The sequence below is a fragment of the Miscanthus floridulus genome, chromosome 8 (genome assembly GCF_019320115.1).
Source record: "Miscanthus floridulus cultivar M001 chromosome 8, ASM1932011v1, whole genome shotgun sequence".
Classification (NCBI taxonomy): domain Eukaryota; kingdom Viridiplantae; phylum Streptophyta; class Magnoliopsida; order Poales; family Poaceae; genus Miscanthus; species Miscanthus floridulus.
This window is the reverse complement of record NC_089587.1, coordinates 197,088,272-197,104,281: the sequence shown is the minus strand read 5'-3', so window position 1 is coordinate 197,104,281 and position 16,010 is coordinate 197,088,272. Positions and strand designations below refer to the sequence as shown.

The 16,010-nt window shown below is 47.8% G+C and overlaps 3 protein-coding genes across 3 annotated transcripts; 2 read left to right on the top strand and 1 right to left on the bottom strand.

Annotated features, from left to right (window-relative positions):
* Positions 1 to 3,259: 3,259 nt before the first annotated feature.
* Positions 3,260 to 5,091, top strand: LOC136477863 (B-box zinc finger protein 20-like). The gene is made up of 3 exons (XM_066476120.1): positions 3,260 to 3,674; positions 3,798 to 4,199; positions 4,647 to 5,091. The coding sequence occupies exons 1-3, from the start codon at positions 3,456 to 3,458 to the stop codon at positions 4,860 to 4,862; spliced, it is 837 nt and encodes a 278-aa protein (XP_066332217.1). The 5' UTR covers positions 3,260 to 3,455; the 3' UTR covers positions 4,863 to 5,091.
* A 1,769-nt stretch (positions 5,092 to 6,860) lies between these two features.
* LOC136477864 (monothiol glutaredoxin-S6-like) lies at positions 6,861 to 9,720 on the top strand. The gene is made up of 4 exons (XM_066476121.1): positions 6,861 to 7,072; positions 9,038 to 9,111; positions 9,220 to 9,318; positions 9,450 to 9,720. The coding sequence occupies exons 1-4, from the start codon at positions 6,930 to 6,932 to the stop codon at positions 9,512 to 9,514; spliced, it is 381 nt and encodes a 126-aa protein (XP_066332218.1). The 5' UTR covers positions 6,861 to 6,929; the 3' UTR covers positions 9,515 to 9,720.
* A 1,243-nt stretch (positions 9,721 to 10,963) lies between these two features.
* LOC136474487 (aldehyde dehydrogenase family 3 member F1-like) lies at positions 10,964 to 14,877 on the bottom strand. The gene is made up of 9 exons (XM_066472054.1): positions 14,523 to 14,877; positions 14,353 to 14,421; positions 14,109 to 14,205; positions 12,657 to 12,863; positions 12,295 to 12,524; positions 12,021 to 12,181; positions 11,829 to 11,919; positions 11,569 to 11,718; positions 10,964 to 11,454 (listed from the first exon to the last, which is right to left on the bottom strand). The coding sequence occupies exons 1-9, from the start codon at positions 14,733 to 14,735 to the stop codon at positions 11,227 to 11,229; spliced, it is 1,446 nt and encodes a 481-aa protein (XP_066328151.1). The 5' UTR covers positions 14,736 to 14,877; the 3' UTR covers positions 10,964 to 11,226.
* Positions 14,878 to 16,010: the final 1,133 nt, after the last annotated feature.

Sequence of the window (16,010 nt, the reverse complement as noted above, 5' to 3'; positions counted from 1 at the left end):
ATCATGAGCCTACTGATCTCACTCGTCTCGGTTTGCTTGTGAGCTCTGAACTCTTCTGGATGGGATGTCCAGACTAGCTGGAATTAAACAAAATGGGATTCTTTTTTTTCTCCCTTTTTGATTTGATTTGATTGATGACAAAAATGAATAACTTTCCAGAGTTCTGAAACACGTCGCTTTTGCTTCCGACGGCTCACACGTGTACGTACGCATTTTCCTTTGTCATGCTCACTTCGATCAAAGGGCTGTAGTATGTGACCATGATTTTTCTTTTTGAAAAAAGTTGTATTTTCAGAAGAAGGAATAGTCTTTATTCAGTTGTAGTATGACAAGACGGGAAATGCTCCCACGCAAGTAGGTGTTCGGCTGATGGTTTTTGCGGTCGATAAGTCGGCTGATGTTGTTTTGTTGTGAGAGAAAAATATTGTACCATGTCCGATAGACCGAGCTGATAAGTTTAAACGAACAAGACGAGCTAGGTTCTGGCTGTAAGTGGGTCAACAGACCGGACGCACAATCGATCCTCCCTTTGCATGCCAGATCTTCACATGCAACAAACACTGCAAGAGCATCCCATCGCTATAGTGCCTGCACGTTGGCCAGCGTAGGTAGGTCTCTTGTATGGCTTGTTTGCTTATACACATCCGTTCCTCGATCCATACGGGATCTGCTGGCTCCTGCAGGTGGCTAAAAAAGTGATCATCTGTCGCCTAGCACTTGTTGGTACGACCGATACTCCGATAGAATCAAATCCCAATTTGCCAGTCCATTTGCTGTAAGAAAACACATCAAATCCCTTTGCGGAAGTAAGCAGCAGCCACGAATTGTGTTGGCTTCTGACTTTCTGCCGTTGGCCGCTTGCTCTTGTAGCACTGAACTTCGGAATTCGGATGCTCGACGATATAGCTGCGTTTCCCAATCCCAACGGAGTGCATGCAAGTGGGCGGGAGAGCGACAGGATAAGAGAAGGGCCGGGCGCCAAGTTGAAGAAGGCTGGTCCAAAAAAAAGCTCCTACGCCCATGCTGCTATGCCCGACCTGTTAGACGACCCCATGACCCGCCCATTTCATGCCCATCATCAAGTCTCCGATCCAGCATGAGTTTCTTCAGAGGAATAATGAAAAGGGATCAGATAAGCATAAATCCAGAAAGGTACGGTACTGAGGAATTTGTTCATTGCTCTGACTAGAACGTTGCGATCCAGTTATTGGTCCCGTTCGCTTCGTTGAAAAAACGAGCAAAAACACTGTTCCGGCTGATTTGTTGTAAGAGAAAAACATTGTTCCCGCTGAAAAAAGAAGCTGAAAAGTACGAATTATAAGATAAGCGAACTGGGTCATTAGATAGAAATGCGGTTGAGAAAGCAAATGTTTTAATGCCACGACACAAATTAAAGCGTTGCAAAAAGACGGGTATCTTCAAAAAGGTATAACCACTAGTAGACTAGTAGTAGCACTTTCTGGAGAAAGAAAAAAGAAAATGATTTATCAGTTGCACTTTTCTTGAGGTTGTGGACGTGCATCCTTGCCATTATTGTCCTGTTCGCTCGGCTGATAAGTAATGGCTGAAAATATTGTTGGTTAATTTATCGTGAGAGAAAAATACTTGGCATGTTCGTTGGTTGGTTTCTGGGCTGGTTTGGGCTGACTGGTGCTGGTTTGTTGTGAGAGGAAAACACTGTTGGCTGACTGGTTTGGGCTGGCTGAAACCAACAAGCGAACATGCTGACTGACTTATTGTATGGTTATACCTAGACCTAGAAAACCTTTGAACCCCTGCCCCACCATTATACAGCGGCACCGTCGCACTGTGAGACCGTGCCGGTCTTTAGATCTATGCTTTAGCGTGGGACGGACGAGAGAATTTTTTTAACTTTAACCTGAAATTCGCTCTCACGGCGAGTCGAACCCCAGGACCTAAGAAATGTCGCCGGGACGCTCTGACCCGTTGGAGTAGAGGCCTTTGGCCAGATTACCAGAATCTCACTTCCATGATAATCTATCCTGTGACGACACCAGCTAGCTAGCCTATGCTATTTTGCACTCCTAGTAGACTGTACACGAATAGTAACATAATACCCGTGGTCAACAGCAGAACCATCAAGAAATAGGCGTGACGGTACCGCCGCCGACGATGGTGTTCCGATCCTTTCCTCTGTAGGTACTGCTCCCTCCGTCTCTAAATGTAGGTCGTTTTTCATTTCAGGAAGCAACTTTTACTAAGGATCTTTTTGACAGGGCTCCGACGGCTCCGGCTCCCGCACCTGTCGGCCGCCCACAGGCCGATAGGTGCCAGGGGGAGCTGGAGCCGCGGAGCCCGAAAAACGAGCTTCTCCGGCTTCGTCGGTGTCTGTGAGAGAGGATAGGAGAAGAGAGAAAAACGGCTCCGGTGAACAGTAGCCCCTTGTCGGTCCGTGGGCGGCCGACGGGTGAATAGGGGCGGGAGCCGGAGCCCTGCCAAAGAGGCCCTAAATAATGGCGTATCCAGTGTAGGGAGCTCCCGCTCTATGCGGGATCTAGAGAAGGGTGTTAGTGACAAGCCTTACCCTCGCCAGTACAATGCGAGGAGACCGTGACTCGAACCCAACCTTCTAGTCAAAGGCGGTAAGACTCTACCGCTTGTACCAGGCCCGCCCTTCTTACTAAATATATATTAAAAAGATTAATATTTATGATACATAATTAATATTATGGGATAGATATTTGAATCTATTTTTTTAATAAATTTATTTGGAGATAGAAATATTGCACGCATTTTCTATAAATCAAGTCAAAGTTATCGACACGTAAATTATGTCGACTAATATTTAGGGACTGAGGGAGTAGTTGACATTGCACTTTATAAAAGTCCGTGTCCGTACCGCCAAAGCCATCACGAAATTATGCCAAACGCGGGACACGCAAAAGCAGGGACGACACAGAGAAGACATGGACAGGAGGCCTGAGATGGCCCGGACCTAACACCGGACCTAACACGTCAGGTCGGCACAGTCGCCGACGGCTGGAACCCTCCATGCAGATGCGCTGAGATGCTGTGCAGAGGCCTCCCGCCTCTCCGTCGTCTGATCTCCCGGCCTTGACTTGGCCATGTTTCAATGCGGATCCCCATCAGCCACCTCGCTTTACAAGCAACAACGGCACCTAATCGCTCGTGCTTAAGCTTAACCACAAATCGCCTATTCCATCAACAAATCGCCTAGCTCGTGCGATCTCGTCGCGTCGCGGCATATAAAAGTGCAATAGCCCCCACATATCTTTCCGCGCTAAGCCAAGCCCGGTCTAGCTAGGACTAACACTAGTACCATCCTCCATCCTCCGCGCGGTTGCTACAGTTAGCTTCGCTTTCCTCCAGCGCATCCATAGCGATTGACCTGAGCTCATCAAGCCCTGAGCTGAGCCGCCTCCCGTTGGCCGGAGAGACAGAGACAGAGAGCGCGCGCGATCGCTGCGGGCAAGATGAAGGTGCAGTGCGACGTGTGCGCGGCCGAGGCGGCGTCGGTGTTCTGCTGCGCCGACGAGGCCGCGCTGTGCGACTCGTGCGACCGCCGCGTGCACCGCGCCAACAAGCTCGCCGGCAAGCACCGCCGGTTCTCGCTGCTCAACCCGGCGCCGCCGTCCTCATCATCGGGGTCGTCGGCGCAGAAGGCGCCGCCTCCGCTCTGCGACATCTGCCAGGTTCGATCGACGACGGCCATGCAAAAATCTTTGGATTGGACGGGGGGTTTTGTTTGTTTAACTGCATGCGACCGCCGAAGGAAGCTGATCGATTTCGCGGCGCTATCTATACATGTCACGCAGGAGAAGCGGGGGCTCCTGTTCTGCAAGGAGGACCGCGCCATCCTGTGCCGCGACTGCGACGTGTCGGTGCACACGGCCAGCGAGCTGACCATGCGCCACACCCGGTTCCTGCTCACGGGCGTGCGCCTCTCCGCCGAGCCCGCCGCGTGCCCGGCACCGCCGTCAGAGGACGAGAACAGCAGCGGCAGCGGCAGCGGCAGCGGCAGCTTCTGCTGCAGCGCCGGCGGCGACGCGGCCGCCGCTCCTCCGTCGTCGGCGCCCGCCACCAGCCACGGGAGCGGGAGCGATAACAGCAGCAGCATCTCCGAGTACCTGATCAAGACGCTGCCCGGGTGGCACGTCGAGGACTTCCTGGTGGACGAGGCCGCCGCCGCGACTAACATCGGCGTCTCCTCCGCAGACGTACTACACTACTCTTCCGTTTGGCCATTGGCGCGCGTGCAGTAAATGTTTAGCTAGCGATCCATTCTCTTGACACCGTTCGTGAGCAAGCAAGCACACGCAAAGCATGGCAGCATATCCCGATCGAGCACGTCGGCGTCGGCATTAGTGCGCTGCTTCCAATCCAATCCAACCAGTAACCATCCATTATGGGCGCGCTGTACGGTTTTGTAGCTAAGCTAACTAGCTATGCTCTCGCTGGTCCAGGAACAACTCTTTTTATTTAATAATCTCGCGGGGCCAGTTTAGCCACGGCGCCCTGAGCCTAGAAATATAATATTGTAATCAAAGTAGTACTAGTAGAATAGACCAGTTTGTACCGCTATCTGCTTCGTTCCACTTCACGGGCTGCATGCCTTTGAAAATGTGTGATGATTAATTAACCTGGTTCCCGCTGCATTTGAGCAGGGAGGGCTAGCTCGGATCGGAGGCCTGCAGGACGGCGGCTACTCCGCGTGGATGGCGCCGGAGCAGCTCTTCTCCCGCGGCGGCGGCGCAAGGGGCAGCCGGGAGCAGTGGGTGTCGCAGATGGTGATGTACAACAGCACGGAGGTGCCCGTGGCCGGCGCCGGCAGCAAGAGATCCCGAGCCACGTCCGCGGCATCCTCGTATTCTTACTGGTGAACAAGACGACCGTGTCAGAGTCGCCGATCGAGCCGTCTGTATTATTATTATTAATTATGCCTCGGCTGGTGCATTATCACTACTACCGCTACTCGTTGACTACTGTAACTGAGGTTGTTTCGATCGTGCTCAATTGCCAAGATCGAGTGCAATTTTTTTTTCGCTCCTGGGCGTCCTCGTTCACGTGGAATGATGATGATCAGTGTACGCTTGGGAACGTTTGCGCTTTTTTTTGGGGGGGGGGGGGGGGGGGGGGGGCTAGAGAATGAATGTACCTCAGCGCCTTTGTATCTCCCTCTGTTTTTGCTCGTTGCAACTTCAAAGCCTATCGCTGTCTATCATCTCGATCTGCAATAGTCTTATTTTTCCATCCTTTACCCAAGAAGCACGTGTAGAAGCCGCAATTTCTGGAATTCTTCAACGTTCCGTGGAATTCCGGGCGGTGGGTCGAATTTGATTGGAGTTTGGTGCGAACTGCGAACTTGTCAAAATCAAAGTTGAGGAATGCCGCGAGCAATTAATACTATGTCGAGCAACAGATTACTGTCACTGGTACACAGCACGTCCTAGACATTGGCGGGCTAGCTAGCGGCGGTTTATGTTCACACATCACACCGTCGTACGTTTCATATGCATTTCTCCTAGGTTGCGTTTGGAAGTAGGTATTGGGACTCAGAATTTGAAATTGGAATTGCTAACTCCGAATGCCGTTGTTTGGATGACATGGAATTTGGAATTGGAAATGAAACTCAATACCAACCGGTATTGGTCCCGCTCTCACCCCTTCACCCTTGATACCGAGCCGAGCCCCTCCGTATTCGCTGGAATCGCATCGCCCCCGTCCCCCCGCGTCGCTCTCTCACCCCCTTCGTCTTCGACACGAGAAGCTGCGCCACCGCTCCCTGCCTCCCTTCATCGCCATCGCTCCCTGCCTCCCTCGCCGGCGGGCCATGCCGCCCCTCCCTACCTCACTCGCCGGGGCGGGCCGCGCCGCCCCTCTCTGCCTCCATCTCTGTCGGCGTCGCCGTCGCTCCCTGCCTCCCTCGCCGACGGGCCGCCCCGCCCTTCCCTGCCCCCATCGCCGGCGGGCCTTGCCGTCGCTCCCTGCCTTCCTCCGCTGGCGGGCTATGCTCCATGGGCAGCAGAGGGGATGAGATGTTGTCTGTCAATTCCAATTTCATGATATGGATATCCAAACATGAATTAGTATTTGCCACTCAGTTGAATTATATCTAGCAATTTCATCTGCATCCAAACAATACCTTTGGTATTGTATCCATTTCCAAAACTAGTGTGATTTGATATTTAACCCAATTCAATTCCAAGCCCTCCAATATCTACATCCAAATGAAGCATAGTGCAATTGATGATGTTCATATGAACTCCATACAAGAAACAAGATCTAAAATGTGACTACCAGGTGGGTTGTGTAGTGCACATTGATGATGTTCACAGAGTTGGTAAAACTAAATCAATTTGAATAAAAAATGAAAAGGAAAAACGGTGCATATTTTCCCCTTCGGATGGTATGGTTCTGGAGGAATTTGGATGGTTTGGAGGAATTATAGAGGAATTTGTGAGAGGAAAATACTGTTCCGGATAAAAAAAGAAGCGGATCAAGCCAGGTTCAAGGGCACGCGAACGGGGCCTAAATAAGATGAATTCGTGCAGTCAATTCAATCATATAAACCTCTCCCACAAGAGATAGCATTTGGTTTCTTCACACCATTACCAAACAAGACTTTCTTTTGAAGGAGCCGAAGTAGACTATTTGCTCTCCTTTGAAACTTTAAAGTTGATTTCATTCTCCAACTGTATAAAACAAAACGTTGAGAGTTGCACCATGCATGTTATGGGCCCAAAGCCGAGCAAATTTCATTCCCCAAGCTACACGAAATACAAAAGCCCAATGGGCTAACGCTGGATCTATGCCCTGTTCGGCTGATACGTTTTTAGCTGGTGTTGTGAGAATAAGCTGAAACGATCAGCCGAACAAGCTCTTCGGCCTTCCTGGAAAAAGACGAGAGAGGAAAGGACCGAACGGCTCGGGTCGATCCATCGAGGGTCATGGCTCTGGTCAGACTGGCGTTTCTCGTCTTCTTCCTCCTCGCCGCGGCGGAGTTCGCGGCGGCGACGCGGTCGCCGTCGGCTTTCGTACAGAACGCCATCTACTCCAACCGCATCACCATCTTCTCCAAGACCTACTGCCCGTAAGTCCTACCACTCAAACACCAACCGCTTCGGCATACCGCTCTCTCTGCTTTGCTCGCTTTCAGCCTGGAAATCTGGGAGATCTTCGGGATCCACGGCGGCAGGGGCAGCCGAGTGTAACTAAGCGCGTAGTTAAGGTCCCATCAAGTTCCCAGTCTAGCAGCTGTTTTGCTTGGCGAAGGCTTGGTTTGTATCGTGAATTGGATGGATTTTGCAGATGGTTGGGTGCGAATTAGGACATTTCCCGTGCAATTGAGCACCAGGAAGTGGAGAATTGGTTGGGTTTCGTTCAGTGGTATTGCGGATGTGGTTCCTGCGGTGCAAATCGAGCGGCTTAGCTGCTAAAATTGAAAAATGGAACCCATTAACTGTTTCATGTTTTGATGAAACATGGGTCTGGTGCGGTGAATCTTAATAACAGTATAACACCGTGACGATTGCTTTGTTCTGCAGATTATGCTGCTCTAGTTTATGGCATAAGATGCTGGTCTACACTCTATTACAAGTAAAATAGGCCATAGGCTATAGGTTCAGAACTTCAGATCATACTGTTGTGGATCAGCACCTCATGTGAGTTATACAGTGTATACTATTGTTTCATGTGGGGGAACTATTTTGTTCACAGACCTAACAAGCCCAACTGTCTTTAGCTGACCTGGGGCCAGTTGGCCTGTTACTTGCAGAGTGACGATTTGGATTTGAACTGACTTATTGTATGGTTATACCTAGACACGCACACCATAGTAGTAGCATGTGAAGTTATTTTAGTGTTGTTTGTTTCTGACTTAGTATCCATGACAGTGGCCATAGATGAGTTTGAATTTATAAGCTTGGGCCTTGGTTTCTGATTCTGTGGCCAGAAGTACAGTAGGCATCGTACAACAAGCATTGTGTATATTGAGCAGGTATATCTGTAGTGTCCTTGTAGTTATAATTCTAAGCATTTATTTGTGAAAATCCAGCTTAAGGACCTTCTCAAAACTCACCCCTGTTGAATCAGAGAACAGTGAGAATCCCCCCTTAATATGCCCTCACCTTCCCTGCCCTGTTCGGCTGATACGTTTTTAGCTGATTTCGGATGATTCAATAGTGTTCTGTGAGAGAATAAGCTGAAACAAGGGGAGAGTGGATCAGCCGAACAAGCTGGGCCATTCATGGATGTTTAAATCCAGAGACTAAAGTTTAGAGGTGTCACATGGGTTGTCACATCGAGTGTTCGGATAGTAATAACAAAACAAATTACATCAGTTCTCAGTAATCCGCGAGACGAATTTATTAAGTCTAATTAATCTGTTATTAACACGTGTTTACTGTAGCACCGCATTGTCAAATCATGGACTAATGAGGCTTAAAAAATTCGTCTCGCAAAACAGTTTCAATCTGTGCATTTAGTTTCGTAATTAGTCTATATTTAATACTCCATGCATGTGTCCATACATCCGATGGGACAGCGACTAAAGTTCAGGAGGAGGAAACAAACATTCCATTATGGTTATGAGCTGGCTGTTCTTTCCATTTCCTTGAAATCCAGTGTGCGCTGACAAAATAACATTATGGTTGCTGTTGCTTTATCAGAGAAGCATTTTACTTACATCAAGGGTTCTCCCTTTTCATTTCTCGCATCATGTCTTGCTTGGATATTAATCTGTCTCTTGTCACATGGGTTACTGCTATAGACTTAATGCAAAGATACATGGCTCTCTTGCGTATTCATGAAAAATGGTACTGCTGCACAAGCACAGAATGGACAATTACTCTAATGCTTTAAGCTCTAGTAAGGTACTAAGGTTATCAGATAATGTGATGAAATATGCCAGGTGAAGTGAAGTCCTGGACTGGTACCTAAATAACAATTTGAAAAGAAAACAAAACACTTCTTTTCATGGTCTGGTTATTTTCCCAGTATGAAGTACTTGTAGTGGTGACTTTTGTTACTAAATGCTCCTTTGCTCTCTTTCTCATAGCCACTCCATGCGTGCTAAGCGCATATTTCGAGATCTCAAGGAAGATCCGTATGTTGTTGAACTAGATACCCGAGGTAATCATCCTTGAACCTTGATTCGTATGCAACTTCGATGCAATCACATGTTTTGGGGGGTTTGTCTGCAAGAATTACGAAGCCTAATAATATACACATGCCATACAGAGGATGGGCGTGACATTCAAAGTGTTCTCCTGGACCTAGTTGGGCGGCGTACTGTGCCACAGGTGTTTGTCAATGGCCAGCATGTTGGTGGCGCGGACGGTTAGTGTTTAAACCTTGAGCGCTCTTAAACCTGTCAGTTGCACTGTTGTTTCCATGTAACTATTTAAGCATATTAGCATACTTCTACCTTGGTTGATACCAACAGTCAACATTTTGCTATATAATTGCAGATACAGTAAATGCACTTTCAAATGGACAGCTGGAGAAACTTCTTGGGAAGAGTCAGTCACAATGATGGATCGCTGGACAAGATTGGACTGCCAAGAATACGTGAGTATATGTATGGGAGGGGTGTTCTTTTCTGTTTAGGGCTGAACAGAATGTGTGAGCATGGTAGTGTTGTGACAACCATCTGTACTGCTGGATTTGTGTGATCTCTTCAATTGCATATATGTTTCTACTTACCCATCTATGTTTTATGAATGGAATTTGGTTGGTTTACCTTGTTCATTATTGAAATTAGTATAGGTAGGTCAATGAACTGCTAGTTGTATACTTGTATATCTGAACTAGGGTATCCTCAGCAACATTCCTGAACTTCCGATGACTTTATTGCTATCTTCATTCCAATTTATAAGTCGTTTTCGCTTTTATAGGTAGTGGCGGATCTGCCACCGGGGCTGGGGGGGCTCGAGTCCCCCCTACCGCGGCCACGCCCATGGAGCAGCAACGTAGCACAACGCCCGCACCAGCAAGCAGCAGCGCAGCACGGTAGTAGCCAGTGGCCAGCGCCCAGCACAACAGCTTGTTCAGCCCCCCTAGGATTTTGTCCTAGATCCACCACTGTTTATAGGTACATAATATTTTATATGTATCTTAGACAGCATATATCTAGATCCGTAGCAAAAGTTATGGACTTAGAAAAGCCAAAACAACTTTAATTTGAAATGGAGGGAGTACCTTTTACCTTTTGGGCCCTCCCTAGACTTTTCCGGGTGCATTGTACCACGTCACTCTATCTAAAACCATAGGTGGGTACTGTTCTCATCTCTTTTCTTTAATTCCATGCCAAGTCATAAAAAGAACAACTCTCCACTTTCAGAATCTTTGTTGTTTCAAACAGTGACACAACCTCCCCAACATAACTTCGACTGTTATTTCTATTACAATATTATAGAAAAATCAACAAATGTGTAATTTTATTGAAGTTTTTTTTTAAAAACTACTAATTGTCACATGTTTTCTTAATGTCTTCAGAAATATTTTAAATGTTATTGATACTAAGTTTAAAAGTTTTACCTCAACCTTGTCCAAAGAACAATAATTAAGGAATGGAAGGGAATAAGTGACAGTCATTTATATGTTGTTTGGTTGTTGACAACAATACAGGTTGTCAAAATTGGACGCATTGGATGCCTAGCCAGGCAGCTTTCCTAGGGTCTAATCAGGATAAGCAATGAGGGCTTGTTTGCTTTCGGACCTGGTGTCCGAATTTGGATGTGCTTGGGTCTAATCGAGATAAACGATGAGGGCTTGTTTGCTTTGGGACCTCGTGTCCAATTTTGGATGTCTGGGGTTGGATCGACGTGCATGGCCAGCACCTCCTAGGCCAGGTTTCAAACCACATCCTTAATGCTTAGTACAATATTTTGCATTGACATAGCCTAGCCTGAGTGGGTTTCTTTTTTTCTTTTTTGAAAAAGGGATGAGGGTTGCAATGTGGCTGTTGTTCAAGAAAAGCACAAACTAAAAGGATAATCCATTATTCTTAAATCTTCTGGTCCAATAAATTGACAGACACGTATAAAACAACAGTATAGACGCTTTGTTGTACAGATGGGACATTTACATATTCATATTCATCGATCAGTATAAGAGAATCCTTAACCGTTGCTGCTCACACTTGACCATTAGCAACTGTAGGGGCAAATTCTTTTTGCTCTATTATTCACTCATCACCGCCGGCCTCTTCCTCTCCGGCTATCTGGCCGGCAGGCTCCGGCTGCTTTATCTCCTTAGGCCGATTATCGCGAGGAAGAGCGAGACGTAGTCGAATTGGTAGACGCGCCTGAGCATCCCGATCTTGATCTCGTCCCACGGCGGGTACCGGAACATGAACTCGATGAGGAAGCTCCTCTTGAACACCGCCTTCTTGTGGCTGAACATCTCAAACGAGTACTTACCGTGGTACTGCCCGAACCCCACGCCACCGAACGGGATGCTGTCCAGGCCATACTGCAAGCAAAATTTTGCAGGAGAAACGTCGTGCATTGAATTCAGTAGTAGTAGAAGAAGAAGGTGCAGGTCAGTGTCAGTCACGGGCGGGAGCGAGTGATTAGTGTTGCGCACCTGCACGATGGCGTCGTTGAACGTTACGCTCCCCGACGACGTCTCGTCGATGATCCGCTGCTTCAGCTTCTCGTTCCTGGTGAAGGCGTAGATCGCCAGCGGCTTCGGCTTCGACTTGAGGAACTTGATGCTGTCCTCGATCTTCTTCACCTGGAGAAAACAGATGATGCATTGGCTGGCTGTTCGTTCAGCAGAGGTACTATCTACTCCATTCAGATTCAGCCAGGGAATAAAGCGTCAGCTAGAACGCTCACGCGCACCGTGATGATCGGGAGCAGCGGGCCGAATATCTCCTCCGTCATGATGTCAGAGTCCAGCGGGGGATTCAGCAGAAGCGTGGGCTCGATGCTCCTGCACAACACAATCGGGAACATGACATGGCGTCAACGTCAAGCAGAGGCGCCGGCCGGTTTCTGTGGTAACACTACACTGCTTTGCGTTGGGTGCCTTACAGCGTCTTGGGGTTGAAGTGCCCGCCATGGACCACGGAGGACGCCACCCTGCGGTCGGCCAGGAAGCCACTCAGCCTCTGGAAATGCTTCTCGTTCAGAATGCGCGCCATGTACTCTGGCCTGGTGAAGAACCTCTCCAGCGTCGACTTGAGCATCTCGATCTTCATTCATCAGGGGAACAAACAAGCGTCGTTGTCAGATCAGATGCGGTAACATACTAGAGCAGAAGATGTCATATATATGATATGCACATCGGAGGCTATTGGGGGCAGACCAGAATCGGAGCAAATTCCTCCTCCACCAGCAGGTAGTCGATGGCGATGCAGGCTTGGCCGGAGCAGGTGGACCATTTGGCTCCAATAATGCGATTCACCGCTACCTGGCTGTCCCTGTTGCTGTCAAGCCAGTCGACGATGCAGGGGCACTTGGAGCCGAGCTCAAGCGCCACCGGGGTGAGGTGCTCGGCGGCCTTGGTCATGATGAGGCGCCCAACACGGCTGCTGCCTGAGAAACAAACAAACACCAGGCCAGGAAACGTAACGGGCCGTCAGATCGGATATACGCTCATGCAAGTAGTGGTAGTTCATATCTGTTCAGAGGCAGGCAGAGAGGCCTCTCGTGTAGTGGATTACGTACCAGTGAAGAGAACCTTGTCCCATGGGTGGTCCATGAGCTTGTCCCCGACCTCAGGCCCGCCCTCGACGACCTTCACGGCCTTGGAGTCCAGGAACTTGGGTAGGTTGGCCGCGAGGAACGCCGAGGTGGACGGCGCCAGCTCCGATGGCTTCACCACCACAACGTTGCCGGCCGCCAGGGCTCCGGAGAGCGGTTCCAGAGCTAGGCCTGCACACGTGAAACGAGCAGAAACATGAGCGAAGATGATGATTTCGTTATCAATCGCGCCTCTTTTTTTATCTCAACTTCGGCTCTTCTCAATCACATGAGGTGCACCAACATTTGGTTTTCGAGTAGTCGGTTGCGATAACAAACGGTTCCTGCAGGTTTAGTTTCTTTCACCGATCGTGCCCTAAAAGTCCAACCATCAGCAAGCCAAAGGACAAGGAGAACACGTTCGAGATCTACCTGTCACAATTCACAAAGGCGACGCACACGCACTGTCGCCATCAGATAGGTTGGTTAAGTCACGAGACACGGCTGTTACGCTAGCTCTGCACCAATGATTACGCTAGCTTGTGGGCTGTAGCTGGGTAGTAGTACTAGCGATCATTTGGACCTTGGGTTGGACCTTTTTTGTTAGGTTCTTGGCAGCAGTGCGAGTGCAGTACTGCTCTTAATCAACGTTGCATTTTGGAAAGAGACGTTTAATAAAACACATCTAAGTTGCACAATCAAAATCAATGGAGTCGAGTAGTAATACATAAAGCCTATACCTAGGAAAGTGCTTACAATTCGTACTGTGTCTCACTAGCATTATATTATTTTGAACAGCCACTGAAACGACGCAATCATGGATATATGACACTTAAATAGGCTTTAATGGAAAAACATTCTAGTATTAATTTCGTGTTGTCGTATGTAAAATTCTAGAAATCGGTAGCAAAAGGTAATCAGTTTGACTTAGATCGAGCAAATCTAGGTGAACTTTATTTGTAAATGAATTGTGATAGGAGAAAGTATCTATAACTTTGACTAGGGTCCAACTCGATGTAACTGAGGATATCGTTGCAAAAGTAATGAAGCTATACTCGTGGAGCTGTGTAGGTTGGCAAATTTTGCACCACACACTTGAGACACACACACGGTCATGCATTTCGTGCGGGTCACCAATGCGACTCACTCAATCAACAGTTTTAGCAAGTTATACTTGAAATTGATACGATGATGTGATGTCTAACCAACATATATATAATTGCCTTTCAGTCCCTAGCTATATATTTTGTTGTTAAAAGCAAGAAGCTAGCGTACTTTCTTCTAGATTGGGATTTATATTAATTAATGTTCTGAGTCATTCAGTCAGATCAGTAGTATCTCTCCCAGTTTCTAGAGAGAAGCACATTTAATCATCTTATCGTTCGCTGCAAGCACGCCTAATGTAAAGCAAAGCAAAGAGTTCATCGGCGGCCTCACCTATTGGGAGATTCCAGCATGAGTAGATGAGCACAACCCCGAGCGGCTCCGGCACCACCAGCGCCGTCGCCGGGAAGGCAACGAGCGGCGTGTGAGCCTGTAATCACAAGTGTTAAGGCATGACCAAATGCATCAGCCTAAGGTCATGAGGAAATCCATACTGATAAACTGACAGCATGCTTGTCGATCTACATGCAGGCATAAGGTCCTCCGTATTAGTATTAGCCAAAGAGAGCTTTCTTGCCTTCTCCGGAGCAGCCCAGTTCTTGAGGTTTTGCAGCTTGTCGACGACGGACTTCTTCAGAACCCCAACCTGATCGAACACGAGCGAATAACAACAACCAGAGAGGGCTCGTTTATCAAATGAACACACAACGCAGAGAGGGTATTCAGACACGCAAGAAACCAACCAACCTCGTCTCTGAAGGCCTCGACGCGGTGTTTGCCCAGGTCCTCGTGGAGCGCGTCGAAGATCTCCTCCTCCTCCTCCAGGAGCCTGACGAGACCCCTGAGCTGCGACTGCCGCCACTCCAGGTCCTGGGTCCTGCCGCTCTCGTACACCTCCCTCAGGTCGCTCACCAGGCCGCCAAAGCCCAGGGCCTTCTCCTCCTCTGGCACACTCCCCATGCCTCACAAGCTTTGCTGGTGCTGCGAGCTGGCTTTGTATTGTATCCCTGCGTACGTACGTGCCGCGAGAGAGAAGAGAGGCCGAGGTAATACACTCGATGTTGAAGGCTTAGCAGTCTGGGCTGTGTTGCCGCCGGTGCACGCAAACACGTGCTATATATAGTGCTCGCCGTGGCAGTGTGGCTGGACTTCGTTCGTAGCCGTGGTTCGTTCATCAATGAATCCAGTTATAGCCAGGGTCCCCCACGGCCGATCGAGTGGTTCTACGTTATTGGGGCGACATCGGAACAGTTGGTGCTGTTGGGTTTTGTGGAGAGGTGCTGGTGGTGACAGAGAACATTAGCTATCAATCAACCGGTACTGATGCACGGGGTAAGGACATAGGGCTAGCAAATTAATTAAAAGACACAAGTGTGAAAACTTAAAAGTTAGTAGGTATATATTTGGGTCGACAACGAATCAAAATTACCTTTTTTTTTCTTCTCTCATTTGTTCATTTTTGAACATAATACATCACCTCCAAAAGTTTCCAATATTCACTCCCAATCTTGATTTTTCAGTAAGCTTGAAAAAATTGCTCTCTAAGAACTCCATATCTCAGCTCCCAATATTTCCACACTTCGGAAAAACGATCTAATCGCGCAGATATCCATCGGCCAATCTAAAGGTGGAAGAACGTGGGAAAGAATAAAGAGTAGGACGGAGTTTCTAATGCAAATAAAGAAAGTATAAAAGTGGTTGAAAAATAATTTGGGGTTCTTGATGCAAAATTACTTCCGATCTTTTAGGAGCGAGATTTTAGAAATGGTTGGAGAAAGCCAACAAATATACTCCTGATTTTTTGGTCACTTGGAAAACTCATTAATTTACCAAGTGACTTTTTAGATATTATTGGAGATGCTCTTAGTATGTACAAATATTTTTATTTTTTATTCAGTTCGAATAAACCTAAGTTACCAATGACTGCAAGATTTTTATCACCCTTCATGTTTTTTTGTCTTTTGCATTGCACTTTTTATGTGCGTCTGGCATGTGTCAGTTGAAATCTGAGCTTGAGCTATGTGTTCATTGTGAAAAATCAATATATTCACAGCTTCCGGCATACCAATATACATGGTCGGTACGGTCACCCTCCTGTTCGTGTAGCACCCGGTTTGAAGAACAAAACTAGATACACACTATATGTGAGCTCAGAAAGTCAAATCTCACATATAGCTACAAATAAGGTTAATATCAAAAGACAATGCTTAAATACATAGCGTATTAGTATAAAGA

Bases quoted from the DNA above. Each gene is read 5' to 3' on its own strand.
- LOC136477863 (XM_066476120.1), top strand. From the start codon at position 3,456: ATGAAGGTGCAGTGCGACGTGTGCGCGGCCGAGGCGGCGTCGGTGTTC. The intron at 3,675-3,797 runs GTTCGATCGACG...CATGTCACGCAG, and splicing joins CGCTCTGCGACATCTGCCAG to GAGAAGCGGGGGCTCCTGTT. The intron at 4,200-4,646 runs GTACTACACTAC...GCATTTGAGCAG, and splicing joins TCGGCGTCTCCTCCGCAGAC to GGAGGGCTAGCTCGGATCGG.
- LOC136477864 (XM_066476121.1), top strand. From the start codon at position 6,930: ATGGCTCTGGTCAGACTGGCGTTTCTCGTCTTCTTCCTCCTCGCCGCG. The intron at 7,073-9,037 runs GTAAGTCCTACC...TCTTTCTCATAG, and splicing joins TTCTCCAAGACCTACTGCCC to CCACTCCATGCGTGCTAAGC. The intron at 9,319-9,449 runs GTTAGTGTTTAA...ATATAATTGCAG, and splicing joins GCATGTTGGTGGCGCGGACG to ATACAGTAAATGCACTTTCA.
- LOC136474487 (XM_066472054.1), bottom strand. From the start codon at position 14,735: ATGGGGAGTGTGCCAGAGGAGGAGAAGGCCCTGGGCTTTGGCGGCCTG. The intron at 12,525-12,656 runs GTACGTAATCCA...TTTGTTTCTCAG, and splicing joins GGACAAGGTTCTCTTCACTG to GCAGCAGCCGTGTTGGGCGC. The intron at 12,182-12,294 runs GTCTGCCCCCAA...TGATGAATGAAG, and splicing joins AGGAATTTGCTCCGATTCTG to ATCGAGATGCTCAAGTCGAC.